This window comes from Protopterus annectens, chromosome 4.part1, assembly GCF_019279795.1.
Source record: "Protopterus annectens isolate FY-2018-M chromosome 4.part1, PAN1.0, whole genome shotgun sequence".
In the NCBI taxonomy this organism is placed as follows: Eukaryota; Metazoa; Chordata; order Ceratodontiformes; family Protopteridae; genus Protopterus; species Protopterus annectens.
This window is the reverse complement of record NC_056734.1, coordinates 144,339,942-144,355,164: the sequence shown is the minus strand read 5'-3', so window position 1 is coordinate 144,355,164 and position 15,223 is coordinate 144,339,942. Positions and strand designations below refer to the sequence as shown.

Genomic DNA, 15,223 nt, shown 5'->3' with positions numbered 1-15,223 from the left:
TGAACCCATATAGATTTTGGATCTAGTGCAGGATCTAATTTCAAACCCTTCTAGGAAGCCTCACCTAGACCTTTACAGTTTTAAAGCAACTACTTTCTTCCTCCAGTTGCAATAATGGCCAATGACAAGTTCCTCTCTTCTGAGGTACTAAGAATTTCCCAGAAAGAGTCTCCCTACAAGACTTACTATAGTAAATGGCAGAGCTTTGTTCAATGGTGCCACTTCTCAGAACATCAACCCTATATCAGCCCCAGTTTATTTTCTGGTAGACTTATCTTGTTCCAGTTCTAGATTTTCCACTATTAAGGTGCAGCTTACTGCAATTTCTAAATTTTATGTGGGTTTCCATGAGCACTCACTAACTTCTCATAAACTCTGTAAAGCTTTCCACAGTTGAACCTTTTTGATTAGACCTCCCATCAAAGAAATGGTTTCTTTTTTAGATCTGAATCTGGTCTCAGAGGCCCTGACTAAACCTTCCTTTGAACCATCTTCTCCTTTTGTGCTGAAATTTCTTTCCTGGAAGACTATCTTTTTGGCAGGTATCACTTCTGCTACAAGGATTTCAAAGCTTCATATGTCATTGTCATCGGCCCCAGCTACCTCTATTCCTGGGAGGCTTTCATGGAAGGACATTCCTGAGCACCATACAACCTAAAGATGCTCTTCCCCTGGAGGCCAAGTCCAACTTGTAATGATTGATAAAGGTATGAGGAGTGGCCCAAGTTGCAGCTGCACAGATATCATGTAAAGAAGCTCTGGCATGGAAGGCAGCAGAAGTTGCCACTGACCTTGTTGAATGAGCCTTGATGGTAGCTGGCAAAGAAGTATTGTGTACCGAATAAATACGGGTCACAGTGTGTTTTAACCATCTAGTCAATGTGACCTTAGCAACAGCACATCCTAATCTAGATCCAGAAAAAGCCAAGAATAACTGGTCTGATTTATGGAAAGATTTAGTCCTTTGCAAGTAGAAACAGAGTTGTCTGTGTACGTCTAGGGTATGTAGGCAGTACTCTCCCTCATTAGAATGATCAGGAAAAATCAATGGCAATTCAATGGTCTGATTAATAGACATTTCAGAAATGACTTTTGTTAAGAAGGAAGGGTTAGTTCTTATGGATACCCTGTCTGGATGACAAATCAAGTATGGACTCTTTGTACATAGGGCCTGAAGCTCAGAGATACGTCTGGCAGAAGTAATAGCCACCAAAAACAAGGTCTTCCATGACAGATATTTGAGGTCGCATGAAGCAGCTGTTTCAAAAGGGGGCAATGTCAGAGCTTGAAGAACTAAAGATAAGTCCTAAGGTTGAATAGGTTCCCTGAAAGGGGGTTTCAGATGATTCACACCCTTTATGAAGGCTTTACATAACTTGTGAGACATGAGGGAGGAGGCTTGGACATTTTCGTTGAAATTAGAGATCGCAGCCAAATGTACTCTAATGGTAGATGCTGACAGCCCCGATTAAAATAGGGCAGTTAGATATTCGAGTACCATCGACACCGGTTCTGAAAAGGGATCAATTTCCTTATCTTTCAGCCAACAGGTAAATCTTTTCCATTTGCCTAGATAAGTCATTCTAGTGGAGGGCTTATGAGATGCAATAAGAATTTCCCGTACTTGCGAGGGAAGATCATTTTGCCTGCAATCAAGGGAATTGGAGGAGCCAAGCTGCAAGCTTTAGACTGTGCAGGTTGGGGTGAATCAGATTCTGTGGATGGGAGATCAACTCCGAGGTTGGACGAAGAATCCATGGTTGATCTAGCAGGTGAGGCCACAGAAAGGGGAACCAAATATGACGAGGCCAATATGGAGCAATAAGGATCACTTTGCTCTTCAATTGACGGGCTTTCTTTAGAAACTGTGGAATGAGGGGAATGGGTGGGAAGGCATAACGAAGACCCAATGGCCAATTGTGAACTAGAGCATCCCTGGGTGACTGTCCCAGAGGGGGAATCAGGGCAAAGTAGTTGCTGTATTTGAAGTTGGACGGGGATGCAAAGAGGTTGCAGTATGGATGGCCCCAATGGTGGAAGATCTCCGCTGCTATGAGAGGATTCAGGGACCACTCGTGAGGTTGAAGAATGCACCTGCTGAGTCTGTCTGCTATCACGTTGGAACTCCTGGGAATGTGCGTTGCTAGAAGAAAGCGGTTGGTAGCCATCGCTCATTGCCATATCCTCATGGCCTCTTGACAGAGGGGGTAGGATTTGGTTCCGCCCTGTTTGTTGATGTACCAGACTACCGCCATGTTGTCTGATTGTATCGCAGTTGTCCCTGATGGCAGCAAGGGATGGAATGCCTGCAATGCCAGAAGCATCGCTCTCAGCTCTAAAACATTTATATGCAGATGGGCCTCCACTTCGGACCAAGTGCCTTGGACTGTCTGACCCTGACATAGCCCTCCCCACCCCATCAGGGAGGCATCCGTGGTCACTGTAGCCTTGGGCTGCTGAGGGGAGTAGGGGCAAGACCATTGTGATGGGTTGTGGTTCAACCACCACTTTAGATCTTGTTTGCATCTCTGAGTTACGTGAATCTTGGCTGAAAGGAGAAGCTGGAAAGGATACCATTGGGTGAGCAGTAGCCATTGTAGAAGTCTCATGTGAAATCTGGCTAAGGGGACAATGGTGATGCAAGCTGCCATGGAGCCCAATCAGCTGCAGGATTGAGTGAGCTGTGGACTTTTCCATTGAGAGAACTGGTAACAGTTGCTGTCTGATTCATGATATTCTGTGGTCTGGTATGGACGCTCTGCAAGTTTTTGAGGCCAAAATGACCCCTATGAATTCTGTGGACTGAGAAGGGGTGAGAATGGATTTCTGCCAGTTTATTGTTATGCCCAACTTTTCGATAGTATTGAGAGAGTATGCCAGGGCTTCTTCCAATAGGTGTCTGGAGGGGGCGGAGAGGAGCCAGTCATCTAGATATGGAAAAACCTGAAAACCTTGAAGTCGCAGGTGAGCTGTGACAACTGCCATGCACTTTGTAAACACTCTGGGGGATGTAAAGAGTCCAAAGGGCAGTACTCTGAACTGGTAATGACTGGCTCCTGCACAGAAGCGCAGGAATCTTCTTGATTGTCTGTCCACCTTTATGTGGTAGTACGCATCCTGAAGATCTGTCTAGCACATCCAATAGTCTTTTTCCAAGAGAGGAATGATAGACTGTATAGTGGCCATCCGAAATTTTTGCACACTCACAAATTTGTTTAGCACGCTGAGATCCAAAATTGGTCTCCAGTCCCTGTTTTTTTTTGGCACCAAAAATAGTCTCGAGTAGAATCCAGATCCTACCTGGTCTGTTGGGACTACTTGGATGGCTCTTTTGTTTAGCAGCTTTGTAATTTCTAGAGCTGCTTCTTCCCTTTGACTGGGTGGAACATCGGGAAATCTTGATGGAGGGACAGGATAAAGTTCGAAGGGGATCTTGTAACCTCTGGTTATTATCCTTTGTACCCAAGAATTGTTGGTAATGGTTAGCCAGGAAGAAGGGTACAAAGAGAAACGTCCCACAACCACTTCCAGAGGAAAGGGGTTGGGCCACTCTTCAGGATCGCTGGTAGGATTGCCCAGAGAAGGAATCTCTGGAACCCTGATTATGCGGACCCACTCTGCCCCAAAAGGGGCGTCTTCCTTGTGAGTTTCCCCCTCTGCCCCTAGGGAAAAATCGGCCTGTGTGTCACGGAAAAGACCCTGAGATTTTCTGTACCACATCTTCCCACTCTTTTGGTTTCTGGAGAAAGCATGTTGGGGTGAAGAATAACAGACACCTATGGCAGACAGGGTCTTACCGTCCTGTTCACACCTGGCCAATGTAGTTTTGACTTTGGGTCCAAACAAGGAGGAGGACTCGATGGGAGCATTGAGAAAGAAAGCCTTGAAGGGTTCTGCGAAGTTACACAAGCGTATCCAGGCATGTCATCTCAAAACAATGCCTGAACTTGCTGCTCTAGACACTCTTTCTGATGCATGGGACACCAAGCATATGGAGGAGTTCAAAATCGATTCAATAGTGGCCAGCTGAGAGGCCACTTTGTCACGGACCTCATCAGACATGGCACCTGGCAAAGTTTCAGAGAGCTCAGATACTAGGTCTGTTTGAAGCCTGGTGAAATGTGCCATATAATTCAGGGACCTGATAGGAAAGATCGCTGATGCAAAGGTGCGCTTCCCTATCCTATCCAATGCCCTGGACTCTTTGTTGGGTGGATGGACAGTCTGGCTTTCCTCTTCTGCCAGGTCTTTCTTAGTTGTGGCTGCTACCACCAGAGCATCTACAGGGAGACCTTTAGACCAATGAGGTTCAGAAGCAGGGGGGACAAGATTTTGTCTGGCCTCTGGGGAATGGCCTCAACAGTATCAGGGGTCTTCCATGCATGCTGCACAATGAGCTGGACCAGTTCGTCTGCAGGTGGGGTAACCCAGGAGGTAGGGGGCCGGGTGCGAAAAGCCTGCAGGAACACAGACTCCTCAGAAGTCGGGTTAGAGGACTGCCATTCACCTCACTGTTTAAGGATTTCAAGGATATCACCAAAGGATACATCAGAAGGTGAACAAGGGGACCCTTCCCCATCATTAAAGTCTGTGTATTCAGTGAGAGACTCCTCAGTGGAGTCCATATGCTTCTTCTTGCATGAGGATTTCCGATGAACTTCCTCTGAGGGAGACGCTGGGGAAGACAACACCAAGGGGGTATCCTGTGGGAGTATATCCTGAGACCTCTGCACCCGATATCCACTAGAAGCGACCTGTGTACATAGTGGTCCAGAGGAGGATGGTGAGATAGTAAGCACAGTATCAGCGGTAGACACCAAGGCCTTCTCCATGACTTGGAAGGCAGGTCCACTAGAAGATGGGTGAGTGCCCAAGGGGGAAGTCACCTCTCCCCTAAGTGATCACCTCTCCCCTAAGTGATCCAGCCTGCCAACTGGGAGTCCCAGGATGGCTGAGAAAAGTCAAATCCTGGGTCATAGCAAAATTTTTCTGCCACGAAGGTAACTGCGGCTCCTTAGAGAGATCCATAAAGGGAACCGTAGAGGGGGAAGACTGTGCTACGTCAATAGATTTCAAGGGAGAAGGATAGGTCTTGAGAGGTGGAATTCCTCTGGCCAAAAGCACTTTATCCACAAGTCGCAATACGTCATGTTGGGAGAGGCTTCTGGTAGATCTCACAGAAACAGCTGAGGGGAAACAGGTCTATCTAGAGATGAGGGCAGGTCTCTGTCCATCTCAGTAGACTGCACCGAAAACAACGGTGCTGTAAAGGACTGCACTACAGGTGTCTGCACCGAGGAAGTCATTGGTGCCGATGTAATGGTCTGCACCGAGAAAAAGGTCGGTGCCGAAGTAGTTGTTGGTGCCAAGGTTGGAACCGATAAAATAGTAAACAAGGACTGAGCTGTCGGTTCCAAAACAATGGTAGTCTGAGCCAACTGTGAGGTCGGTGCCGGTAAAGAAGTCTGAACTGAGGGACCCCTTGATTCCAATACAGCAAAGGACGTCGGTGCCATAGACATAGGTGGTGCCGAGGACTTTTTTAGAGCCGAAGATCTAGGCGCCAAAGGTGTCGGATCCGAGAGGGTCGGATCTGAAGCAGAAATCTTTGCTTTCTTTCTTGGTTGATGAGAGTCCCTAGCCGGGGACGAAGGAATAGATTTAGCCTTAGAAGCATCCTCTGACTTCTTTTTATGGGATCTTGGAGGGGTTGAGGCCTCCGACCTAGAAATAGCCTCTGAAAAGGGAGACTTTAGTAACCCTTTCAGCAAAAGTTTATTTTTCCTGTCTATCAGTGTCCTGTTGGAAAAATTCTTACAAATCCCACAGGGTGGGTCAACAGTTAAGTGAGGCACACCTAAACAGAAAACACAAAGAATGTGCATCTGAAGTAGGAAGTTTATGTCCACAATCATAACATCTTTTAAAACCAGTACTACCTTTTTTATCTGTCATGTTAAAGGAAAGGCAAATACCAACAATAATACAAAAACACAAAATTACTCGAAGGAAAGAAAGGAAAGGCTATCTACCAACTATGGTAATCAACTGATACCTTACATTAGATAAAAAGGGTGAAAGTGACTAAAACATTTTTAGAAAACTGAAAGAAAAGGGAGTCACTAAATGTGATAAGGTAAGAGAGATCAGAAAATCAACTTTTCTGAGAGAAAAAAGTCCTTATTTTGAAATAAAAGGACAAAAAAAGGTTTCACTTAGCTCAAGAGCAACAGCCTGACATGACCTGATGGCGATGCGGCAAACGAAATCTGAGGTAACAGGGAGAGGGGGATTATGGGTAAGAGATTGCTTAGCTCGAGAGTTTATCGCTGGCGTGGGCTTGGTATATGGCTGGCTCGCTTCCGATATTGGAACCATAACCCATAGGTAAGGAAGTGGACGAGGGTTAACAATATCAGATCTACATTTCTAGGGGCAATATCTTCTGAACCTCAACACATAATATAAGCAACTCCAATATTTTTTATACAGGAATTTTATTTACAGTACAAGCATGGCACAACAAATTAACAAATGCATACTTGAACATATTAGAGTAGCCATGAACAATAACTAATGAACGAGATTAGTGCACTGCAGGTTAAGGGGATTCTCTACTCCCTCAACAGCAGTATTGTACAAAATGGCACTTTTGCTAGTTCTACCTATTCCACAAGTGAACATCATGCAAAGCAGCTCCTTCAGTGCTTGTAATATTTGTTTAGTTTATTTTTTCCTAAGAGATACAGTAACAAAACCTTCCATGCTAGGAATACCAGTCAGTAATTGTAACGTTAGTTATTTTTTATGTATGATAGAAAAGTTTAAGTATGATCAACACTAAATTAAGTTTATCTGTTTTAATCCAGAAATTTAATCCAGAAACCTTAACTATATTTTTTATTACAGGGTATTCCGGGATTTGAAGGTCCACCAGGTCGGCCAGGTATTCCAGGATGTAATGGCACCAAGGTATAACATCTGGAGGAATAGCAATCCTGTCATGTCATGACTTTTGACTATTACTGCTTTTCACATTTTCACCTGCTGCATTATATAGCAATAAATATCAAACGTATCCCAAAAGGTGCTGAATGCAAGAGATACATTTTCTTGTTATATTGAGAAGACTGAAATTGATGATGAAGGCAGAAAAGCAACTCTGTCACTTGTAAACATGTTATGGAGAAGCTATGATGCATATTTTTGAATGGGATGGTTTAAGACATAAGCAAGAGAAAGGCAGAGTCAGAGAATGCTAGAAGTTTAGGTAGAATATTGCACATACAGTCAGAGCTGGATCATGGTCAAATGGGGCCCTAGGCAGGGTAATGGACCAGCCCTTCCATGTACCACACCCAGCAGCCAATCCAGTTTCGCATTACTTGGCTCTGCCTCTCCTCAGTTAAAATAAAACATTGTTCAAACCTGTCAGTGTCACATTATTTTCTTCTTTGCTTCTACAGTGATTACAGATATTTGAATTTTATTTAAAACCCTTATTTCAAATTTTATAGCACAAACATTGACAGCCATTTGCTAAACAAAACAGTCTCACAACGAAAACAGACTTAGCATGAGCAACATTAAACTTTTCTGCCCTTGAATCTCACATTCGTTGAAACTGTATTGAAATCCACATTCATAGAAAATGCATACTGCCAGTGGTGAATTGTGTACCTTTGAGTTTTTTCATACCATAGGTCCCTTGCACACATTTTCAGGACAATGCATATATAAAAGCATGCGTGCTTTGAGTAACCTTCCTGATTTTATTATATTATATTTTTTGTTTAATTCAGCACTCCTTGTTAAGAGTGTGTTTTAAATGTGTAGTTTTGAACATTTTTCCAGTAAGCAGTAAAACAAAACATATGAAACAATAATAAAAATGTTACCCATTTCAGAACATTTCAGTCACAAAAGGCCACTCAAAATGCTATCATTATAATCAGTCAATATGCAAAAGCTCTGCAGAAGTAACATTCATCTGCATAGTTCCACATTAAAGAATAACTAAAGAGGTTGCTGCAGGCAAACAACTTTGCATTTCAGAGCTTCAGCTACAAATTCAGTGTCTGCTGCCCATGAAGAATAAATTGCCTATGTTACACTAAAAAAAAAATGGTGTGCTTGTGATATGCAATAGGCAATGCCTGAAAACTTACAACAAGTTCATAGTCACTAGGCATGTCATCCAAAGAAGACACACTCAGGAGTGCAGCAGCCCCTCCCATTATGCTCCACAGTAGTGTCTGTAATACATCCACCATGTGTGGGAAGACAGTCCACAGCCTTCTTCAACAAAGGCAAGCATGATACCTGTCACCGAACAATACAATTAAGAAACTCTATGACTGACATCAACAGACTATACTCCTCAGCGATTCACATAAACAAAACAAATTGAAAGAGACCTGGCAGTTGGTGTGGAGGTTTAAGACACTTGTCTGCCAAAAGTCAAGGCTCAGGGTTTAACTCTGAGCAAAGTGACTTAACTAGCCATCTCCCTAACTGGGACACACACACACACACACACACACACACACACACACACACACACACACACACACACACACACACACACACACACACACACACACACACACACACCACACACATACACGTAGTACAGTCTCTTGCTTAGCTCTAAATATCCAGTACAAATCTTGGCTCTGGTATCCCAACCTAAATCAGATCTCCCATGGTTTACATTAGGGCAGTATTCCAATGCTGGGACTTGCTGTTCTTTGCAGAAACTATCTTGTGAGGTTCTAAAGCCTTGCTGTGTTTACCAAAGTCTTTATGCTATCAATGGAAGATTTTTATATATTAATGCCCCCAAGCCAACATACAACCACCCCAGTTAACATAGGCCCAAGGCAAGGGTCTCAAACAGATGCCATATGCTGCTTGGTTAAAAAAACTCCAGCTCTACTCAGTTGCATACCGCCTACTTCGAGGCGATCTATGCCTGACATACAAAGCTATGTCAAATCCAGAATTAATGGACATGCTCCACCTCAGTAAATCTAAATCCCTTAGAGCCACACGCTCGAGGGACTTGAACCTCAGCACAGAAATAAATAGAACTTGCTGGAGGGACAGGTTCATAACCCAGAGGCTCCCTTCGCTCTGGAATAGAATTCCAGTTCATGTGAGGCAGCGCAACTCACTGAATCTCTTCAAGAAGAATCTCGATAAGTGGATGGGGGATCGTAGGTTTGTCCCAGGGATTACTCCCGTGTCACTATTAGACAGAGGCACAGTAAACTAAACCTTAAAAGGGGCACAGTATACTCAAATCAAGGGGTGGCGTAAGCCATACAGAATTGGGCTAGGCTTATAATTGCCCCAGGGCAGATAGCCTAGTATGAACCTATGAACCTATGAACCTATAGATCATATAGTGCTGGATCCAGCTGTACAGTGGTTTCCTCTTCTGCTTCTATACAACCAGGAATATGCGTGTACATGTTTGCATATATGTGGATGCACTAATTTAAACTCATGATATGCTTTGGTTCGCAAACTTATTTCCAGTTTAGCACTAATTGCGACAACTAATTTCTTTCACATAAAGCTGCTTCTTCCCCTTTAACTGCAACTTAAAGATAACATTGTTTCTATTTCTGAAAGAAACTGTAACAGTTATTTTACCTGGCACAAAGTTTTGTACATTTTAAGCTTCACAATAGCACGCAGTAAGCATTGTTTATAAAGCAAGATATGAAACAGTTGTTAGGTATTATGTCCACTGTTATTTTTTTAATTTATAACAAGTTATAAAACAAATTATTATGTTTTTTATTTTCTGAGAAATTCTCAGAAATAGTGGTAATACAGTCTTGGTTTCATATACATGTTCATCTCTCTAAATATAGTTAGCATTTTTTCATGAAAATGAATATTTTATTTCTATCTTGTAGTTGCACTTTATTGTATCTTGTCCATTTTTTGTGCTAAGCTTGTCCACAGCTGTGTTATTTAACCTCTACATTTAAGTTACAGAATAGGAATTTTATTGTTTCGCTAATAATAAATCTTTTATTACTTTTTTGCAGGATTAACCCATACTTCCACTTTGTGTATGCCAGCAACCTATGTCCCGTACTTTTCTAGTCATTATATATGTCTCACGGTGTCCAATTTACTTGAGACAATCCCAAATATTACATTTGATTTCTAATTTCTCAGCAAGCTTGACTCTGAAGGACCCTTGTACATCTAACTCTAAGTGCTTTTCTAAACTGCGAATTCAGTTTACAGTACACTGATTCAGTTCAGAAAAACACTGTGTTGCTGATTTATTAGGCCTCTGGGCACAGTGATTAAAAGGAAATTTGTACGCAGTTACCAGTAATTAAGACTTAAAATTACTTTCAGTATTTTAACAATCTGGTCATAATATTTTTATCTTCATTTTGTTCCCAGAATCAGTTTCTGAAGTAAACCATGTGTGAATACACCCATAACACTGAATATTATTGCAAAGTGCTTCACAGAAAAACATTTTTGCTGTTTTTTCTGCATATGAAAATCAAAACTCTAGTGAGGGTTTAAATTTTGAAATTCATCCCAATATTTTTTGTATGCTATACACTTTGCAAAAACTCACATGGATACTGAGCATGCTTAATGGTATTTATTTATTTCATACTTGTTAACCGGGTTAGAGTGATGATCCCCATGAATCATTTGGCTCAGCCCAGGAAAGTAAACAAATTCTTGGTAATTTAATGTGGCAAACTAGTTCATTCAAAGTACTCACAGTTAATTGAAGGGAGAATGGATTCTGCAGTCCTGATACTAGTTTTAATGTGAACAGCATACTTTTTTAAAGAATTTAGGACTAGATTGGATTCCAGAAGCCAGGATTGTACAGACATAAAGGGCTGTTGCATCTTTTTGAAGTTCAGAAATAGATGGGGCTTAGCAGATAATGGTGTAGTCATCTGTGTACTGGATCAAGATAGAGTTATTACAGTGGGCAGATCATTGATAAGTATAGTGAAAAGAAATGGATCCAGGACAGATCCTTATAGGACATAGACTGTGATGGGGAAGAAGGTAAAGGAAGCTTGTAGCCATGTCATACTCTATGCTCTTTGGTGGAGGTACGATTTGAAATGCAGGATGTTTATAGGCCTATTTTGGAGAATATGGATAGCAGTGGAGTTAGAAAAACATTACCAATGGCTTTTGAAATGTCAAGAAATACTGACAAGACTATAAGAAGTTTGTTTCTCAGATTATTTATAGTATTGAAGAAGAAGAGAAAAGCTCTGTCACTGCTATGAGAGAGCTAGAAGCCTTATTGGCATGTTGAGTGGATTGTAGCTGAGGTGAAAGTTCACAATTGTGAGTGGATATATTTCACATGGATATTTCAGAAGGGTGATAGAATGGCAATAGTTCTGAAGTCAAGGATGCCAGAGGCAATACCACCTTTCTGTAATGGGAAGATGAAAGATTGTTAACAAATGGAGGGAAACTAAAATTTCTTGCAAAAGCATAGATAGGGTGGGGTGAAGGGGGTAACAGCCCCAGGTGCAAAGTGTTATGGGGCATGGTTGGACAATAGCGATCATGCTTTAATGCATACCATTTTTGCAAGCCGGTACTTCATCTGCTGAAGAAAACTGTGCACTGTAGTACTCTCAGTGTGGTCTAAACTGTAGCAATGGATTGCTACATTGTAGCAAATAGTTTGCTACAGTTTAAAACAATTCTTATTTTTAAACTAAAACCTGAGCATGGTAGCACTCCATGTACAGTAGTTTGCTACTGTTTAACATTTAATAAAAATGTAACTGAAACCTGAGCACCGTTTCACTGTAGCACTCTGTGCAGGGTATAAACTGTAGTTACTGCATGCTACATTGTTTTAAGCTGTTTGCTGCAATTTAAAAGTAAAAAATAAACACTTTTTTAACTAAAAGCTGAGCACTGTAGCACTCCACGTGGGTATGAACTGTAGCAACAGCTTGCTGCATTTGTAGCAAGCAGTTTCATGCAATGATTCCTGGATTGATTTGTTAATTAAGACTGAAACAGGGAAGGCAAGTGTTTCAACTGATAATTGTAGGTATTCTTTGGGGATGTTATCTGGGGCAGTGGTTGTGACTTTTAGTTTGTTGAGGTATTAAGTGATGGTTTTCATGTAGAATGGTTTGAAGTCAAGAGTCTTGTCATTATGATAACAGGGACTTTGGGGAAGGTCTTCACTGAGGTTAGAATTTGGTAGAGAGGTAGCAGTTTTAATAAAATATCAGTTAAAGGCACAAACTAAATTGGAGTTGGATTCAATAGAAAAATGGCTGGGTTGAGTAGGTTTACCTGGGTCTAGGAGTTTTGAAATTTTGGACCAGAGTAAAGTATCTGTTTATTTATGTATGTATTTAATTTATTTATTTATTGATATTTGTTTACTGAGATAGTGCACTGATTAATAGTGACCAATTTCAGACTCAGCCTAGGAGAAATACAAAACATTTCACAAACAAAAAAAACAAAAATATAAGCAGTAACAGAGATTAGTTACATAGAAAAATTGTATCCATGCAGTATAGTAGACAAGCAGACTGTAACATATAATGTTTACATTACTTTTAAAGTAGGTCAACATTTAGTAATTCTGTGAGAGGAGAAGAGACGTGAAAATGGATAAGGAGAGTATCCTAGGTTGTATGTCCTATAGTGAAATAGGAGCATTTGCTATGGATGAAGACGTGCTTTTTGAGTTGCATTCTGAATTCAGAATCAGTGTTGATTTTGTTTAGGTCGGAGGGGATGTCTTGCCAAAGAGCAGTTCCATGAGAGGAGACTGTATGTGCAGTTTTGTGGAGTTTGGTTGGGGTAATAAGTGTTGGTGGGCTTGTGATAGTGAGTCAGGTTTTATGAGGAGTTTCATTTCATGTAATTTAACTGCAAGTGATGTGAATGTCTGCAGGTGGGTTCATTTGTAGAGATGGGATCCTAACAGTAAATTATATCTTTGTTAAAGTGTATCCCTTTGGCTTTTTCTATAGTGATACACTGATGTTCAAAGAGGAGTGAGTTTGAAATGAATCGACAGATGTTGCTGGAGATTGTCTGGAGTGTGGTGGTGTTTTTCTTAGAGAGAGAGAGATACAAAAATGGAGTCTATACTTCAGGTGAGAGAAGAGAATTCCTTTGACAGTGGCTGCTCTGGCTTATTAAGATACAAAGGATGAGACTGCTTTGTCCTAGAAGAGAAGGGAGCTTATATTTGCTCTCACTCTGTCTACGTGAAAATGGAAATTTAGAGACTGATCAAGCTATGATGCTATACATTTTAAGATGGAGGTTGTCTCTATGGTATGGTTGTATAAATCAAAGATAGTTAAAAAGTCAGGTACCTGGTGAATTTTCAGTGGAGTTCCAGAAAGTATAGTTTTAGTCTTGAAGGGGTTAAGAAGTAGTTTACGGCATATCAGCAGATGGTGGATCACAGGTAAGTCTAACTTCAATTTGAATTGAATATTGGTGTTAAGAGTGACACGATCATTAAATAACATGTGATCTACACAGAGGATCAGTGGGAGAAGGAGAAGGTCACAAAGGATCTTTGTTAATGACTATTAAGAAGAGGTGAGAAGCGAGAATGGATTCCTTTGGTACGTTTGGTAATAAGTGCAGATTCTGATTGAGAGGATCCGATTTGAATTCTTAACTGTCTGTCAGTGAGGAATATTTTAAACTAGGGAGTGTTGTCTGGCCTGATACCAGTTTCAACTAGTTTGTTTAGGAGTAGATAATGGTCAATTCAATTGAATGGCTTAATCTGCTCTATAAATAGAATACGTATAAGGATAACTCTGTCAGTGTTTTGCAGAATGTCATTGGTTACAGGCCAGAGTGCTGTTATAATACTTCATCCAGGCCAGAATCCATGCTGTTTGCAGTAGAGCAGATGCTACTGCTGGAAATAGTGAAAGGATATGGTGTAGACTACTTCTGTAGGTTCATAGGTAAGTACAAAGCTAGCTGCCCTTGTGGGCCATCATAAGCTTAACCAATCTGCCTTTTGATACATTATTTATCTTACACCATTTGATATTAGATTGGCCTTATCCATTCCCTGGTTGATAATTATATATTACCCCTAATGAGAAGAGCTGAGATCATACCATGGATAACTTGAGGGGACACTTGCATTGGATAAAGCATTTAGGCACTGCCTCTGGCCATTAGTAGTACAGGGGGCAGTCCTGGGGTAAATGTTCTGTTTTCCATCCATAGATCCTTGGCGTGTTTGAACATGGACAAGAATGAGCTATGTTTACATGTTTACATGTTTGGGGAGTCTGTTCCAAGCAGTGGTATCCTCTTTCATATATTCCTTTTCCTCCAAACCATTCTGTTGATACTGCAGAAGAGGATTAAATCCATAGACCATGTATTTTTGATGCCATTTGACTTGTTGATATGCATTAAATCCATAACTATTGGATTGGAGGTTGCTTATATGCCGGACGCAGGTCACCTCTTTAGCAGTCTGCAGGATGCCAAGTATAGTGACAGGGCTTTAAGTCAATTTGTGCAGGACATATTGTTTTGGCCTTTTATCCTCTTAATAAGGTATTGCTGTGGTCATTCCAGTTGTTGCATGTGTCTGGAGAGATACATGCCAAACAAGACACTATACTCAATGACTGGCCTAATGAGGAATGAGTTAAGGGGTAGGATGCCATCCCTAGATCAAAACATAATCCCTTTGTTTATAGGTTGTGCAATATAGAAGGGTTATTTTATGAAAATTCCTTTTTATTCAACAGAAAATGAGCGTGTTTTTTCTGGAAGTTTTCCCAAAGTTGGGTAGATGGATGTTGGGCAGAATTGAGAGGTATATTTTGTGTTGGTTTGCTTTGGAAGGGGTTAATTGTAGCAGTTAGACAATTTCAAGGGAGATGATTTTTTTTTGTCTGAGTTTACCTTTATTACAAATGTAATGCTGAGCACTGTGTGTGGTCCTATCATTTTACCCAGTGGTCTACCATGCTTTGTCTTGGAGGCACACTAGTTATTTAATGAGCAGAGTGACCCAGGAAGCTGTGCTGAATTGACACTTTTGTGTCTAAGTAGGGCATAATAGTTCAGAATTTATAAAAAGATGTTACTGAAGTGATGAACAACTTTGTTGACTAGAAGGTGTTTCAGTAAGCTCCAACTGTAAGCCAGAGGAGTGCAAAAAAAGAGT

General features: G+C 41.2%; 1 protein-coding gene across 2 annotated transcripts in view; it reads left to right on the top strand.

The window, feature by feature from the left end:
• The window catches only part of LOC122800784 (collagen alpha-3(IV) chain-like), a 1,680,215-nt gene that overhangs the window by 324,870 nt on the left and 1,340,122 nt on the right, over window positions 1-15,223 (top strand). For both annotated transcript variants that reach the window (XM_044070045.1, XM_044070046.1), the window contains exon 6: window positions 6,910-6,972. In XM_044070045.1, coding sequence (XP_043925980.1) covers window positions 6,910-6,972 — 63 coding nt within the window. The remainder of the gene's footprint in view (window positions 1-6,909; window positions 6,973-15,223) is intronic.